This window comes from Mesitornis unicolor, unplaced genomic scaffold (assembly GCF_000695765.1).
Source record: "Mesitornis unicolor isolate BGI_N332 unplaced genomic scaffold, ASM69576v1 scaffold2889, whole genome shotgun sequence".
Classification (NCBI taxonomy): Eukaryota; Metazoa; Chordata; class Aves; order Mesitornithiformes; family Mesitornithidae; genus Mesitornis; species Mesitornis unicolor.
Window position 1 is genome coordinate 117,423 of NW_010207850.1, and position 18,834 is coordinate 136,256.

The 18,834-nt window shown below is 37.8% G+C and overlaps 1 protein-coding gene across 2 annotated transcripts in view; it reads right to left on the reverse strand.

Moving 5' to 3' along the window:
• Window positions 1–14,644: 14,644 nt before the first annotated feature.
• The window catches only part of PTPN3 (protein tyrosine phosphatase, non-receptor type 3), an 85,335-nt gene continuing 81,145 nt past the window's right edge, over window positions 14,645–18,834 (reverse strand). For both annotated transcript variants that reach the window (XM_010192268.1, XM_010192266.1), the window contains one exon: window positions 14,645–15,353. In XM_010192268.1, coding sequence (XP_010190570.1) covers window positions 15,276–15,353 — 78 coding nt within the window. In that variant the 3' untranslated portion in view covers window positions 14,645–15,275. The remainder of the gene's footprint in view (window positions 15,354–18,834) is intronic.

An 18,834-nucleotide genomic window follows, 5' to 3' on the forward strand; every position in this document is an offset into this window, starting at 1 on the left:
GGACAATGGGAAGAGAGACAAGCAAGATGCTAATCTTAAAAAAAAAGAATTACTGAAACGTCCAAGGCTAATAGAGCAAGTTGCTTCAATTTCAATTCCTAGAAAAGCACTGTTTATCTAAAAGCACAAGTTATCTTATTATATGTGAACATGCAGTAAGCAACCAAGCTACAAGCAACCACCATCACCAATTCATTAAAAATGATCACATCAAATCAGTCTAGCTTTTAACTCATTCCCATACCAGGATGTAAAATGTAAGAGAGGCTTGGGCTTTTGTTTGTGATTCTCTCCCCCTCATTGTTTTGGTTTTTAGGTGGGTTTTTTTTTCTTCCACATTCAGCTAGGTTTGGAGAGCAGAAATAATTGGTTAATGTGTGAAACAGACTGACCTCGAGGTTCTTGGGAATACAGAAGTTTAATAATGTGCCATGAAATGAGATCTCTTTAAGGTTTATTTTTATTTATTTATTTTACACTTGCTATTTTGTGTCTTTGGATATCCAGGCTGCACAAGCTGGCTCTCCACTGCGACACTAGCCCTACAAAGTATTTCTTTAAACCACACCGTAAGAATAAGATTTACATGGCAACCTGGGGTTCACAAATGCCAGATGACTGTAAATACACATTTCTGTGTGCACATGAAAGCGCACTGCAGTGGCATCCAGAGCTGTTTTAAAAATAATTATCTGCATTAGTCATGGGGTTGAGCAAGGAACGCTTTTATAAAGGCAGAGTTGTCAGCCTCCATCCACACTTAGTGGAGCGTGGGGAGGTGCAGGCAGAGATCTAATCTATTAAACCAGTTGATAAATACCTTACACCACCCAGCACAAAAAATTAAGCTGTGAACTATACAACATATGTGAATTATCTGCTAATATTATTAGACAGGAGCTTACAGTACAATGTTACTGAGAAGGCAGCAAAACTTGGGTTGCAACTCCCAAGGAGTCAGACTCCGCTGCACAGCTGAACAAGGGAATTCAGTGCCTGCTGTTGCTGGGTCTTCAAGGGACACCTGCAATTTGTTTCATACAAAAAAAAATGTTCGTGAGCTGTTGGACATGAATACTCTACCTCCTCCAAGTTTTGCCAGATCTTCCCTCATTTAGATCAAAATCTCTTTAGCTAAAAACCCCTATATCCACCACAAATGAAACACTGCAACAAAAAGTACTTTTATCAAGATATTCATTGTGACTACAAAGATAATTTAAAAAACCTGCAGCCAATCAACTTTTGATGCTCTTCATGAAAGAAAACCATCAGCACAGATGAGCTGACTGGGATTGCATGAGACGCATCCAAAATGCCCCAAAACAAACACAGGGCCACAAATGCAGGGGGCAGGAGTGGACCATTACAGGTCATCAATGCCCTTGGGACGATTTGCCTGCCATTACTCTCAGTGTCTCCTTTGCAACTTCTTTAAATCACCCCTTCATGGAGAGAGAGGTCTCCAAGGACAGGGCACAGCACACTCGCTCCTGGAGCAGAGACCAGGCAGTTGCTGTGCCAGGGGCTGGTGAGCAGCTTCCATGTGCTGCAGCTGCCTAAGGAGGGGTACATGGGCCTTGGGAATTTCAGGTGAGGGGCAGGAGGCCGAGAGACTTCAGGGATGCACAGGAGGAGAAACCTGGTGGGTGGCTGCAGGCTGTTCATTGTGAGGGAAAGGGGCCAGCTTGCAGGCTGTGCTACCAGGTGTGAGCGGCAGGCAACCTGAGTGGGGGCCTCGCTTACAATAAGTGATGGGGATATAACAGAGGAAGATAGTAACACTGGGAAGTTGTGGACTGTGATCCAGAAATCTGGCTACTTGCAAGTTATCAAGACACATATAATATTCAGATTCTTAACCTCTTAACCATCCCAGTTGACTCAGTACATGAAATTCCCCTCACCTAAATAAATCAAGCAACTGACAACCACTGGCCAGTGAAAAAATCCAACAAACTGACCTCAGCTTTTTAATTGTTCCATCCTCAATAAATAAGAGAAAACTAAAAAACCTTTTCAACAAAACCTCTAAGTTATCCTCTTTTCCTTTAGCAACCACCTACAACACATGCACATAACTGGAGACTGCACTGCAGACGCCATCTGTTCCAGCACAACAGCAACTCACCCACTTCTACCCACTCGGCAAGACCAGAATTTAACACTGCCTGCTGTGTGTGCAGGGGAGGCACATGTGTTGCCAGTGATGGAGGAGAGCAAACTAGGATAAGGAAGGGACAGTCACTGCTAGAGGGGGAACAGAGTGCAGCTGAGATGATCACTTCTCTTCAGAAGGATGCTAAGTTTGCTACACTCAAGAAGGGGGACAAATTCACCCTAGGAGAAAAAAATGTTTCACAATCTTGTAAACATATTAGTCCTGATGCAGCCACCCAACCCTATTACTAGTGTACCACCAGCTACAGCCAGTAATACAATTGTTTGTAGTGTGAAACTTCTCCAGTGCAGAACTCCACAGAATATTTTCTGCAAGTGGGGCATCCCATGGAACATGTGTAAATCACTTGCTTGAAAGAGTCCAGTGCAGAGCCACAAAGATGATTGAGGGAGTGGAGCATCTCCCTTATGAGGAGTGGTTGAGGGAGCTGGGTCTCTTTAACTTGGAGAAGAGGGGACTGAGGGGTGACCTCATTAATGTTTATAAATTTGTAAAGGGCAAGTGTCAGGAGGAAGGAGCCAGGGTCTTCTCAGTGACAGCCAATGACAGGACAAGGGGCAATGGGTGCAAGCTGGAGCATAGGAGGTTCAATCTGAACATAAGGATAAACTTTTTTACTGTGAGGGTTACGGAGCACTGGAACAGGCTGCCCAGAGAGGTTGTGGAGTCTCCTTCTCTGGAGACAATTAAAACCCGCCTGGACACGTTCCTGTGTGACCTAGTCTAGGTGATCCTGCTCTGGCAGGGGGGTTGGACTGGATGATCTTTCGAGGTCCCTTCCAACTCCTACCATTCTGTGATTCTAGGAGCTGGCATCTGTCATGGGATGGGCAGAGGACTACAACTTAGCCTGCAAGTTCAGTTCCCTGATCTGACAGTGCTGCTCTGTGGCTGCAAGCACCACATACTGTCTGCACCTAACCTTACTCCTTCAGAGAACAGGTGCAACTAACTGCATCTCACACTATTGGAAACCAAGCTTTGCTTGGCAACAAGATAAAGATGCTCCCAGTACCTTATCCATTGGGGGCTATACAAAAAAATGTATCCTTTTGCAAAATTTCAGCTATTGCTACTTTTCTCCCCCCATAAATAGGGAATACAAGAAAGCTAGCAAGATCCTTGCATTTGAAAAGATTTCTTTTCTGTATGAACTTTTCAAACAATCAGTGCAGCTCCATCAAGATCGTTTCCATAAAGCAATAGGAGCACAGTGAGAAAAGTCTTTTAACCAAGGTTTCAATCCTCTTTCCAGAAAGGGCTCTGCACTATGTGGGCTTCCTCTTGAGGCATGTTGCCAATGCTTTACTTCCAGTTTCTATGACTTTCTTCTTTCTTGCTTGCTATACTTGGATAATCCAAGCTCTGTGGAGTACTGATCCCTTTTCACTTGTATGCTTCAGAAACTCTCTCAGTTCACACAGCCCAACTTCCGCTCCTCAAATGTCTGCTGAAATTATTTGTGGCATCATTTCTATCAGTGAACAGTTATTAAAAAAGAGTACATTTACTTGTTTCCATATTTAGTCTGATGAGAAGGAGGGTATCATACACCTGCTTCCTTACATAGCGTTGTTTGGTTGATTGTGCACGTATAAACTGTTTCGTCTGCCCTCTGAACTAGCTTCAAAGCCCTTCGGAAGAAGGATTGCATTTGATAGTTATTTGCACAGTGTCAAGCACCCTAATTGTATCAGATGATAAACTTGATTAATAATTGGTTTGATTAAGGAAACAAGACAGGTTATGTAAGTCAATCTGTTTAAATATATGCTGAATCCAATCATGGTGAGATAAAATATTTTATTTTTCCTAATCTCTGCCATCTGAACTCCCTCCTTGAATACCAAGAAATTTCTAAGTCATTAGCCTTAAAAAAAATAATCCACAATCTACATAAACTTTTAATGACAAAAAAGCAAACAGATGGCTTTAAAGCAAGCAACATTCAGTGTTAATTGCACACATAAATCTATGCATGTATTACAGGAATCTACAAAGGCAAACACTATGCATATAAATAATAAAATCAGGTTATATACAGATTTTTTTCAAAAGTGTGAATCAAGTTTTTACTTTATACAGAGATTTCCACTGTGGCACAGTGGAAAATAGCACTCCTTATTTATATTACCTGTATTGCCATCTTCATTTAGAACCCTCCCCCTTTAAAATTCTGTTTATGGTTGAGACTTCAAACTGAATTTATGCCTTCTCTACTTTTGTTATTCACATACATGTTCTATTTTTTATATATGTATATATACACACACACACACACACACACACATATATCTGTCTATACACCGCCTTCCTATCCATTTGATAGAGAAAGAGACAGTGTTTGAATGTAATACCATTTAAGCAAATATTTAAGACTCCTCTTGCAACAGCAGTTGCCAAGATGGGGTTTCTTAGTTAAACAGCTGAGGTGCTTTAAACTAATTTTGCCCTTTTTTAACCAGGCCAGTTCTGTGTACCTCCTTCTGTATCTGTCAAGTTGTAGCTGTAGCATTGCCCTGCACAGGGACTGCAGTTCCAAACAGCTCAAGTTCCTTAGTAAAACTCCAAGAGGAATGGAGAGAAGGAAGATTAAGCAGCTCCATTCGAATTGTCATGCTCCTGCTTCTGCAGAATGTCTAATCACACTTTGGTCCTGTAGGCCTTCTATGTAGCATCCAGGCTCTGTTCAGTCCTAACTTCACTTGAGCTCCTCCTCAGTTCCTGCTTTCCTCTTCATAAGTAGGCACATTATTCACTGTGTAAGGAAGAGCTCCTATGGAGAGGTGTTATATTCTCACCTGCGTGCCCAAGACAGCTCCAGACTCTTACCCATACTCTGACGTTTCCTTGGATGCAGCAGGCAGAGCTACGGCAGTGGCAGAGGTAACATCATCACCATCAATTTACTGTGAGTAATTCTCACAGAGGACAAAAAGGACATTCTCTATTCAAAATGCAAGTGCCCTCAGCAATAATTTTTCTGAGGAATGCTTAAGGAAAGGGAGTAGATTTTCTTGTCATAATATTTCTTAAACTAGTAAAAAAAAAGCTCGGCAGCACAGGTGAAAATGATACAGCCATGACTTTTCTGAACAGAAAATGACACTTGCAGCCGGTCTGGATACAGCAACAGAATTCTTCAAAGGCAAAAGACATTTCAGTCTTTGGCACGTAACCTAAAAGTTAGAGTCACTACATCCTTTTAGGCTAAGTATTATGCATTAGCAACTTGGAACCTTTGGAAACCAACGAGCTTATGCTAACTTGGAGTTTGTATAAATGAATGCAGAGCTCAAAAGCTACACTACATTTACATTACATTTGTATTAATTCTTTTGAATGGGCACAAGCAGAACTATCCAGATTAGAGCTGAGGACCCACATACTCAAAAGTGACAACAAATTGCTCTGTAGTTTGCAAGGAGTAACATTCAATATTTAATTTTAAATGAGAATTTAACAGGTCTAAAAGCTCAGAGCATTTGTACTGACACAGAAATCTCCAAAGGCCAAAATTAAACTTAAATAGGATCAAACCCATTAGCAATCAGTATTCCTGTAGTATTCTGTGGGGTACATTGATGAATACAGTGACTGTTTTTCACACCCCATCCACCTCAGTATTACTATCAGCATTACTGAGACCTTAGCCCACACCATCATGAGTGACAGTGCAGCCCGTGTGCCCCTGATGCAATTACCCACTGTGCTTGAGACACGGAGCTACTGTGCAGGACACCTTTTCTATTGGCGCTGAATAGTTTATTTTTTAAATCACAATCAACACATGGAAGAACTAAGGGACATTTATCCTGCTATGGACAATGTTACATCTTCTATGGGTGGATGCTAAATTCAATGGAACAGGAAAAATAAATCAGAAAACTTCTGCTTTAAAATACAGGATGTTGCAGGTGTCTGAGCTCCCCAATAGCAGTGTCAGACTGACACACGAGATTGCGCATGAGCTAGACTGAGCCTGGCCTTTTAGGATGCTCCAATGAAATACTGGTGTCCCTCATCCTTGGAGAGGGACCTGGGAAAATGAACTGGCGCTGAACCCAGAGGTCAGTAACAGTGCTCTCAGTCTTCCAAATGTCTTCCAGTTATTGTCACATGGCCCTTCTTTTTAACAAGTGGAAAACTTCAAATTTTGTCATTCAAATCACAAGACAAGTTTTCTCAGCAGATTAGCTTTTGCATGTGCTACCATTGCATATTTATTTTTTGTACATGGAAATCAACTTAGTTACATTATACTAGAATTGACCAAAAAAGGGAATTTAATCCCTAATCAAGATGGAATAGGATAATTTTTATTTTTTACAATATTTGTTAAAATATTTTACTTTGAGTACTCTAAGGAACATAAGCTTAATTTATGTCACTGAGATACAGCACCAAGAAGATATACATGGAAATAATACATATATTTGGAAATGGCAGTTTGACATATATGTTCCCAATTGTCTTTGGCTGATATGAGTTAAATAAAGACACCTCTTCCATACTCATAGAATCACAGAATGGTTTGGGTTGGAAGGGATCTTAAAGATCATCCATTCCAACCCTCCTGCAGGGACACCTCCCACCAGACCAGGTTGCTCAAAGCCTCATCCAACCTGGCCTTGAACACTTCCAGAGAGGGGGCATCCACAACTTCCCTGGGCAACCTGTGGCAGTGTCTCACCACCCTCATAGTAAAGAATTTCTTCCTAATATCTAGTCTAAATCTACTCTCTTCCAGTTTAAAACCATTCCCCCTCATTCTATCGTTACCTGCCCTTGTAAAAAGTCCCTCCCCAGCTTTCATGTAGGACCCCTTCAGGAACTGGAAGACTGCAATAACATCCCCCTAGAGTCTTCTCTTCTCAAGGCTGAACAGCCCCAACTCTTTCAGCTGCTCCTCATAGGGGAGGTGCTCCAGGCTTCCTGGTGGAGCACCTCGATCCTCTGTGGGGTTGCTGGTACTCTAAGGATTTTAAAGGTTTGCCTTATGGACAGGAATGGAATACCTTGGTGCTTTGACTTGTCTGGACACCCTTAATGCTAGGCATGCTGAGGCCCTCTTCTCCCCACTGGCAATCAGCTGCACAAGCCTTGCAGATACCACCATGGGCTTGGAGTCCACTTGTGCCTTATCTCCTCCAAAAGGTGCTTCTGCACCCTATCCTGCTCACAGGCTGCGACAACACTGGTACATCTTTCTGTAAACTGTTTCATACGGATTTCCAACAAGACCTTCATCTTAGTAGCTTTGTACATACCTAAAAGAGATTTCAACCTGCGTGCACATCCCATGTTCGAGTGGTCCAGATGGTGGTTTTTGGTCTTATACAATCTTTCACTGAGATTTCATTGAATTCATAGCTTCACCATGAAGGATTATTGGCCTCAAGCTTAAAAATACTAATCAGTAGGCAGAGTCATGTCTTGTAAACAGCAAAAAGTGCTTACTAACAATCATCCCAGTTCTTAACCGAATCCCAAACATATTTTAAGGTCAATGCTCTATCCATCTGGTAGCGTTGGATTAATCTTCAGTGTGTTTTCTATTTTGAAACTTATAAACTTGCGTTTTACATACACACATAAACAGAAATAATTCAAGAACAGCATCACTGGGGTCTGGTTTGTTGTGAAAATGTGACAAATACCCTGGAGCAACAGAGGGTGTAGAAGACACTACTACTCAGACACCTCTGGGGAGCACTGTGAAGACACAGAAAATCCCAAAAGGAAGGATAGTCTGCATATTTTATACATAGCAGCAAAAAAGAAAATATATGCTCAAACAATGGTTTATGTGGGCTTGTATCTCAGGAGTGCAAAGATTTATTGGTCTAATTAATTGAGACAATCTTCTTTTATAACAATTGTTGCAAGTGAAAGATTGCTAAGAATTTGTGGCTTACTTGGTTGCTTTACTTCTCCAGCAAGCTATTTTTGAAAGAATTGCACACTGTATCTATACAGAGCAGACATTTTCCATACATGCTTGCTTGCTTAGATAAAATTCAAGCTGAAGCCATATATGGATTTTTTTAAAAAGTATTAAAAAGGTCAGAATCTTCTTCATGCGACTCTTATTTTCTTCTTGAATAAACCCACAGTAAAACCATATAGCCAAAAATGCTTTATTTCACCATTAGCCATATAACCAATAAGCATAACATGGTGGCTGTAATATTTTTGTTCAAAACAGTTCCAAAATCCAAGAAAACTATACTGAAAACATTAACCAATATTTTATTCCTATAAAAATAAAAATGAAAATGATACATTCATTTCAAGAAGTGTCTGCATTTTTAAACAATAAATTAAGCTTTGTAATATCAACATCAATTTACATTTCAAATTATTTAAAAGAAAAGTACAGCTTAGAACACAAAATAAGCTCTTTCCTTACCTTCCAAATACATCAAATACATTATTTTAATGCACTGGCACCCAAGATCTCAGAAGAAGAAACTATAGAGTGCTACAGAAACAACCATTAGAAAGCCCAAAACAGCCAGAGTCATTGAATGGATATTATCTTCCAAGCTTTTTCTACGTCTCTGACAAAAACTCTAACTGAACAAATATGAAGATTCAAACTTAATGACTAGAATAGTGGAATCTTTTGCAGAGCTTATCAAAAACTCCCAAACCTTTGGCTTTCCCAAGTGGTACATAACTTATTCCAGTACTATTAAGCACATTTCTGTATCAGTTGCAATGAAGGTTAGTTTTAACCAATCATCATTTGTTATTATGAATGCCTGGCAGATTTTCAAAGCCTTGGTAGGACTGCCCCCATTATTTATCTTGTATTTCTCTTTTAAGGTTATACAATGAAGTGTGAAAACCTAAATAAATTTAGTACTCACTGCACAGGTTATGGGAATAAAAGTGTTGATACTTGTAATTTATTTTGAAAATCTGAATCTGAAATATATTTACATTTGAGCACATATACTAATTCCCCACTGAATTTCTACAGACAGTAATTTAACTTCTATAAAAAACTAGGACAGCAACAGTTATACCCGCTTTTCATTCGTGTGTGCTAAGCTTTCAATCAGAAGGGCACTGATCAAGAATAACTCCACTGCTACCATGCTAACCTGCTGCAATTGAAGGAAATGAAGACCATGAAAATTAACACTGCTGGTCTGAGCTTCTTTTTCCTGGAATGAACCTAAGGTTTTCACTGTTCCTTTTAAAATAAGATTAAGATTTTTATTTTTTTTCTTTTTTTAAAGCGTCAATTCTAGCTTAGCACATGAAGACTTCCCAACACTTGGGAGAGCAAAGTCCCAAGACTTCCTATTTACAAAACGGTTATTCTGCAAAAGGCTGATAGAAATACGATGCTAGGCTGGTTTCAGTTGGTAATTGATGATATGGATGTTATGGTAATGGATTTAATAGATGTAGCAAAGCATCTGTTTCCTCTTAGCTTACGTGGCAACCTCACTAGCTACCCAGTCACATTCAGATTTCATTTATGTCTCAGAAAAAGACACCAAATGAAAACAGCCAAAATAATTTTTGGAAGGAAATGATTTAACTCTTCTTTAATGTTACTTAAAAGCATGAAGCAGTAAATGAGGAAAAAGTTCAAAGTAAAATTATTTTCTAGGTCATTTTCACAAAAATTAAATCCTATCAACAGTAGGGCTCTTCAGTAAAGAAATTGCTCCAAGATAAATGATGCATTTAAACACAGAAAAGTGTTCTGCAAAGGGAAAAAAAGTCTTGCATTTCCCACCACTACCTTATCTGTTAAAAACATTTTCATCTTCACAATTTTTTTTTAATAAAACCCAGGTCTTATCTGCCCTGAACAAAACATCTCCTATATGTTTTTTCAAAATATATCTCTGATTTTTACCAGTGTTAGCAGCTCTGTTTAAATCCCTCAGTGAAGAGCTCAGTTCAGACTGGTCTGAACACCACGTTGCATCTTCAGCAGGTGTAAGTAACGTCGTATCTTAAGCAATAGCAGCATCACTTAGCCTGTATATGATGAAGCCAGTTTTACACTTGTGGGAAATCTCAAAGTGTTTTTATAAGGTAAAAAAATGACAACTCAAGAAACGACTTGATGAAAGCCAAAAAAAACAGAAGTTGAGCAACTAACAGTACACTGAAGTGTTTTATGAATGTCTGTTAAAATCAATGCTTTAATATTTTAAATAAGAATTTCATGAAAGATTCAAAACCTGTAGCTGAGGTCAAAATAACACACAATCTAAGACTCTTATCCCAATCTCTTATCCAAGTAATCTGCAACAAAATTAGGAGAGTCAATAAAAGCACATTTTACTCCCCAGTCCCAAATCCACCTCTTAAGAAGAATTTGTCTTAAAAAAAACCCAAACAATAATTAATAGTCTTCTAACTGCAGCCAAAACTAAACAGAGTGTCAACAGTCCACACAGTTTGCTTTTTCCACTGTGTTTTCGGTCCTCAACAATTGCTCTTTTTATCAGTGGTCAAATCAGACCACTACTGTCACAGGGAAAGTCTGAGCTGAGAAATGGCTACATCTATCAATATCATGCACTACTCCTTCTTTTTCATTCGGAGAAACTTACTTTTTCAAGATGACAAATTTCAGTCACTGTGGATACTATCATTTGAAGCTTGTACAGCTACTGAACAACTGGAACATTAAATATGGTACAATACATTAAAAGTAAAGAGTATCGTATTAGATTGGTACATTTAAACTCTTAATATAATACCACTGTTAAATAGACAGTCATCCTAAATGGCTTAACAGTATCAGTGTCAGAACTTAGATGCAAGAGAATCCATTTAATCAAAACATTATGTTTTATATAATGAATTAATCATTCACTTGGCTTTCAACTGCCTTTGAACAAATTATTTCATGACAAAACTTTACCTTCTATACAGTTTTAATTAATAAATGCTTTTAACCAAGTAGTCTAATTGCAAGTTACCAACTGACATACAAACATTTCCCAGTGCACATTCTTTCTGGAAAGGCTTTATGTGAATGAGTAAAATAAACTTGTCTTTAAAGACTACATTTCATGATATAACAATATAACAAGTCATTATCAGTGAAATAACTATGTTTAAATTGTAACTGATTTAATAAGAACCATGCATGTTTACTTTCAACATTTTCAATCAGTGGGCCATTTATGCATTTAGTCTGACACATAAGAACACTATTTACAGGGAAGAACTTCCATTGTAAAACATTATCATAATATGTTTGTAAAAAAGCAAATGCATAGTTCATTAGATATGTCAGAACTACAGTTGTTTTGAAATATATATATATTTTTAACCAAGTATTGCATAGTAGAAAAAAGGAGGGGGAAAAAAAAAGAACCAACTGTTAAAACATGAGTGTATATGAAGAGCTATTGCTGAATTCTTAGGTACATTTTGCTTTTATCTAATTTAGTACCAGTATCTAAAAGACAGGATTATTGAGAGCAAAACCCTGGACTACAAATTAAATGGGTTTTTTGTTTGTTTGTTTTCTTTTTTTCAAAACACCACCACTACTCAAGGTTTGGTTGTGTTTTAATGATTCATATTTCATACAACCTGTTACACAAAAGGCATTCATGGTTTACGGCACCATTTTTCCTATTTTCAATACCTGGTAAGATCTGCCCCTCCACCTCCATCTCAGAAGTGCTCCCCTGTAATATTTCTGAAAAGTCTGAATAGGCATTTTAGTTACTTACGTATCAAATATAAAGCCACTTATTTAAAATCTGTTTAATTCTGAAGAACAAATGTCAATGTATTTCACAGTGATGAAAACCTCAAAAGCTTATTACTTCCTCTTAATCCACCGCAATGCTAGAAATTTTGAATGCTTATTGTTGTGATCCCACAAGCACAGGCAAAAAATTAAGGTTAAACTGTTTATGAAGGTTATAGAGAATCCTGACTTCACAGCAATTGCTTGACAGTTTTAAATTTTGTGTTATCAGTTTAAACTCCTACCAACAATAACAACAACAGAATCAATCAACTCTGTGCCTTTTTAATTTCCCAATTCTTGTGGAAACAAAAGCCAGCATTTAGAAGATGTTTTCATAATTATGGTTTCAGTGTGAGTTCAGATCTAAGGCATACATCATTCAGTGCAAAGTCAACACACACTACACAGAGAAGACAAAACCCCCTTCATTCTCGCCTATGGACCCTACAGGTACATGTGCAAAACCCAGCAAGACTGAAATAAAGACGGACACAATGTACAAGATATTTGCTTAGTTAATATTTGCTCTATGGTTTAAAAAAAATAAATCAGATATTACAGAGATTACTATTGTTATAGCTTTGAGTATTTTCTCAGTGACCAGCAATGTCAAAGAAGTTATTAAAATCCAAATAAGAGTTCAAAAATGGTACTACCAAAACCATCTAAGTTTACCAGAACAAGAGCAGCATTTGTTGTCACAATATGACCATCATCATTTAAACACACACATACTAATATAAGTCAAGCCTATACCACGTATCTCGAGACTGGAGTCATATACAGAATAAATTTACAGTGTTTTGGTAATACATATTCAACATGAAGAAACATAAATAGCAATAGGAATACAGCAATAACCTTGAACACAAACAAATCATAAGTTAAATCAAGTACTTCCATGAAAGAAGCTTTTTTTCTCCTTGCCTCTTTCAGTTCTCGACAAACTATTAATTGCAAGTCATGCCAACGATACGGGATGACTTTGAGACCTGGGCATAACAAAACCTTTTTCAGGAGAAAAAAAAGAAAAAAGAGAGATGTTTTAACAGAAATGCACACATATAACAAAGGAGGCTTTTGTTAACCACCCAGCAGGCATAGATTCCTTACCGCCCACTACTCCTCACATAGGAAGGAGCCACTAGGTTTTCTCACCGCTCAGTATTCTCTCTCACAGCAGCAGGCAGCCTGCGCTTGTACAACACTTTTCCACGTGCATTTTTCAAAAAAGCTTCTGAGCAACCTGTGCATGTCCAGTAACATTTTACATTTGGAGTCACAGACAGATTGAGTAACCAGATGCAGTTTAGCAAGTTAAGAGCAAACCAGAGTTATGGTTTCTCGCCTTCCAATCTGTGCCCAATCAAGCAAGGGGATAATGATCCAAAATATTACAAAAACACCAGTGAAAATGAAATCTGGAATGCAGTACATAAGAATGAACACAAAGCTATTCACCCTTCAACCTATCAAAGCCAAGAAGCTTTCCCTGTTGCCAATTACCCTGCAGGGGACACTGCAGGTCACAATTAAAACTCTTTGAATCCGTAAAGAGTAACTAAGTATCTTCTTTAACTACTTATGTAATCTTGACGTAAGGAGCAAGTCTACAGAAGACAAAAGTCAGCAATTTAGCACATCCTACATTCACTTTTCAGCTATCTCCTGGGGAAAAACCACAATCTTCTGGTAACACATGAGAGATGCATATCATACAGCTGTGGCAGCTTCTATAATGAAACTCCAGATATAAATGATAATATCCATATTACAAACTATAATTCTAAATTATATCTGAGTATGTGCGTGTATACATATCTAAAAAGAAAACTATCTAATTTTCTCTTTTATACACATATAAACATCTGGCTAATATGCCCCATAAAATTTTTTCCTTATTTAGGACTAATCTTTTAAATAACAGAGTTTTAAACAGCCCCTTAGAATACTTGTTTAAACACTATTTAAAAATTAAGAACTATCCCAGGGTAATCAAAAGCACACATAAAATAAATTAAAATCATACAAATGTGGTTATATTGTTCATTAAGTCCAATTCTCCCATTTGAAATGAAATGGAGACCAGTGTACCTTAGGGTGAATTATCCATCAATGCACAAATTCGTTCTCTCTTTCCATGTAAATCTTCAGGTGAATTTAGCTGCACTTCCATAAAGCAAGAAACACAGTAAATCCACTGAATTCTTGCAAAAAGGGAGTTGCGTTTCTCTAGATAAGAGGAGTTTTTAGTGAAGGGCCACAAGGCAACATTTTACCACCATCTGAACACTAGCAACACCTGTGCCCTCATAAGCTTCACACTTTGAATTAGCAGCAACACATGTGATGGGTTCAGTAGTAATTTTTCTTCCAGTATTGGATTAGACTACTTTGCATATACAGCGAGTCAAAAATCTAGTACTTGTGTGCAACATTAAGCCACATTTACATCTGAGAACTCATAAATACACATGGAAACAAAGGTGACAGAGAATTAAACCTTGTTTTAAATTGTTTTCAGTCCACATATAGAAACAGTAGTGAAAAATAAGTATAAAGGAGATGGACAGCAGAAACAGAAGAAAAGAAGTACAATAGCCGAAACTGTAAGAAGTAGGTCACTGTTAAAAGGGCAAGTTACAATTAAAATTGATCAACAAAAGATATAGACTGTACCATCTGCAAAAATGTTTAAATGCAGCATTATTTTGCACATCACATACAGTAGATGTGATTTCTAAGATGCATATCCTAACAGCTGGCATATAGATTTCTGGTAAATGAATACTTAATTTCTCCAGCTCTTACTGTACAGTAGTTATGCATTAGTCTTTAAAGCTCTTCATCAGCCTTTTAGAAGTCAAGGTTACATTTCCATGAATATTTAGTGTCCTGATAAGAAAGTTACAAATATTCACCTTCAATGAACTTTCACACAATACAAAGATATTAAATACCTTCTTATGTGGAATAATTTCAATACTATGAGTTTTTTTGTTGCTATTTCAAAGGCAACGACACGAGGACCTTTGTAACTTCCGAAGTGAAGGGTGTTTTAAGGCAGTAAAAGATATGTATTAAGGTTTCCATGATTGTTTATGGTTGTCTATGTGAATGAAGCATATTACACAGAATTGCTCTCATATATTTATCTACATCACTGTTATACTGTACATGATTTAGCAATCTTCTTGAGAAATTTAAAGTGCCAGAGTTCAAATGTGCTCATCTGTCTTTTTGTGGGCTTCCAGTCCATTCTAGTTGCTTTCAGAAACAAGCCCTTGCTTTACTTAAAAAGCAGTCTTTGCAGGGGGAAAAGAGAATTCATCCTTCACTGCTGTGCTAAGTGGAATCCACTGGTCGAACCAATCCTTCTTTGTAAACACGAAGAATAGCTTCACAAACAAATTTGTACTGACTCTGTATAAGAATGAAAAAACAAAAATGTTTAAGGATGATTAGTTAAACTCCTGATTAAACAGCAGCATTGCATAGGACTAACAGGCACACTGTTTCTTTTTCTCCTGGACAACGATATGAGAGGAGATACAAAGATGGAAGGAGAAAATCCAGCTCTCCTGGCTGTGTTCACAGTAAACAAAGGTAACGTTTACTTTTCTATGAAGAAGAAGCATTAAAAATCTCACAAAAGGAAAACACAATCCCCAAACTCAAAAGAACGCCTACTTAAATCTCAGGGTATAGGATTTATTTGTAACAGCTATGCAAAATTTATATGATTCTTCTGGTTTCAAGTTCAACTAGTTATTTCAGTTCTTTATACATCTCATCTAGTTTTTGGTACTGTTAATCTGATTATGACAAGTATTCTAACCTTGCTAATCCTGAAGTTATATATTACTGGACACATTCATGTTACGTGACTGAAAATGCATTTAAAGTTACCACGTAGGATATATAGGTCCAACTGCCTTGCTAAAAATTCTTTTTTAACTTTTTTTTTAAACCACCTACACTATTGCATAAGATAGTGTTGTTTTGTTTTCAATTTGTGATCAGACCACACATCTCCTTTTGTAACAGAATGGGACCAAAAGCTTTGGAATGAATATTTTTGAAGAGTAGCAGCCACACTGACTCTTTTGTCACCCAACCTTTTGAGCTGAATAAATTTTTATGATTAACACAATCCCAGGAATACAAGATGATGGAAAAAAAGATTAAAGCATATTTCTCCTCTAGAAGTACTTTTCACTTCTGTTAAAACCTCAAAGTGAACACCTTTCTCAAAAGCTCAATTTCATATATTCTGGGAAGCGCAGCTTCACATTTTCTAAATCCCTTTTTACATCTTGGAAATGTTCTCCCAGCTGCCCTTCTATGTCAGCTCTCGTCAACTCTCCAGGAACATCTCGAAACATTCCCTCAATATCTCCAAAAGGACAGGGCTAAAAGATAACACTTGGACTGCAAAGGACCTTAGATTGCATTTAAATACCAGTAGTTAGGAACATCAGTCTTGGCCATAACCTGCAATATATTTTCTCTTAAGTACAGAAAAACTTCAAGGAAAACTTGAGGATGGAAATGAATATTTTGCATCTCAATTCTCCTGCCTTTTCTTTCAACCCCTCAGTCAATTACTCCCACCTTCAATATTACTCTGTTCTTTTGTCTTTATTTCTTAATCACCTTGACTTTTCTCTTCATTATTATTGTCATTTGCATATTTCTACTGCCTGAACAAGCCAAGTGTGATATTTAGCTCTCTGTTCAATACTTTATTAACTCCTTTGTGTGATCAAGTCACTGAACAAATAAGAACGAACACTTCAGCATTGCTTCCTCTGACTCAGACTCTGACTACTTGTTTTCTTTGCTCTTATCTTTCGCATGTATTCTTACTGCTCACTCAGCTGATAACTACTTCTACTATGTATGTGCTAAAGCCACTTCTTTCTGTATTGTTTAATATCTCTAATTTCTCTTTAGTGGAACATAATGTTTAGTTTTTCTTAATTATTTTTTTTAAATGAAAGGCCATACAATTACACAAATTTTGTTGTAGCTTTATTATTTCAGTCAAAACTCTTGTTTTGCTTTTCCTAATGACCAAATTACAGGTCTTTGAGAAACTACAGCTTTCACATGATTAATTGACCAGTTCACAGCTCTGATTACTCTGTTCTTACTGAGTATGCCCTGTCTGATATTAACTCACAACATGCATTTGGCTGTGTGTATCATCTTAGAATTGGAGCACACACACCATTCTCACAGGGCAGCTGAAGATGCTTCAAAGCAAGGCTATTACAACGGAACAATCTGGAATGGCTTCTCGCAGAAGCCCTAAGCTGAATAGGCAATATGAGCCATGGGGCTACCTGAAATGCAGGCATGGGAATATGATAGAGCACCCAGGATAGACTAAAATGTTAACATGCAGCTCTTTGATATTCTGCTTTATCACAGCTTAGTGCTTGCTTCTGTGTCTCATTTACAGCACAGTATGCTAATTCTGCTCACTGGCTTTTCACAACAGATTCCACATACTTCAGGAATGACAAATTAGTTTCACAGTATCACTGCTACAGATCACCCCCCTCCTGACTGTGCTGATCGTGAACTGTGGAACACAGCAAGCAAGGTAAAGATTCCTATTTGACATACTCAGTTTTTGACACTCAAGGTCTGACCGTCAGTGTATTTATTGCTATTCCTCATACTCTTCAGTTACATCAAACTGTAGAGTGCAGGGATAATTCCTGTTGATTTCTTTTGTAACAGGAGGTACTTGGCATTCTGGCTAGCTGATATTTACTTCAGGTTCTTACATCTGATGCTCAAAAAGATGATTACTTCTAGAAAGTTTAAGCCTGAGATTGCTCAGTTCATTTCAGAAACTGTGGGGTATAGTGTGACCTAGTCTAGGTGATCCTGCTCTGGCAGAGGGGATGGACTAGATAATCTTTCAAGGTCCCTTCCAACTCCTAATCTGTGATTCTGTGACAAAAACTCCAGAAGTCAACATTCAGCTTCCTTAACCTTGAGGCTAGCCTTTTTCCTTTCATGATAAACTGCGTCTTAAGCTCAACTTTCATTTCTGCAAGGAACAGGTAGTGGACTCTTTAGACAACTCTCTCCTCAACTACACAGTCCCAATGCACTTCCAGAGAGTGGACTCATACTGCAATGAACAACCATAGTCCCAGCATGAACAATCTTTGCTCATAGAGCACTCTCATGTTACACAAGCGCCTGTAATTCCTGATAGTTTCACATCCTTTGATAATGCCAGACTTTTTCCCTGTCTAGTCAATCATAATGCTACCTCCTGCAGTCATTAACCTGTTAATGAATAGAATTTGTCTTCTCCAGTTACTTTCTTCCTTCTCTTGATCAAATGAAAACCAAAGCATTTTCTTTTGAGATGCAGAAATGTCCAATTTAACTGCTGACTTTTTGGGTCTAAACCCCCTTAATTCCATTTGTCACATTTAGGTCTTCGAGATAATCCACAGTTCATATTTTGTCATCAAAGTTCTACTCAAGCAAGTAGAGACTCTCATCCTTTGTCTCTAACGTCAATATATTCGTTTCCAAAGCTGACACAAAATTGCCCTCTTGATCCCAAATTGTCTTTGAACCACTTCCATCTTAAAATCACCTCCTACATTCATATTTCAGTTACTGATACTACTCAGCTTTTCCTGAATTTCATTCTTATCCTTTTTTTTTTTTCCTCCAAACTGGAGTAGTGGCACAATTTAAAAATAACATATTGTTTCTACTCAATTTCTACTCCTATAGTGGCCTCTTGAAAAGCCACTTCCTCTCTTCAAATCACACCAGAAAACCTTTGATTTTACCTTCAGTTTAATAATTTCCAATAAGGCCGTATGCTAAGAATGAAAAGCAAAACGGTATTCTAGCTTCCTGC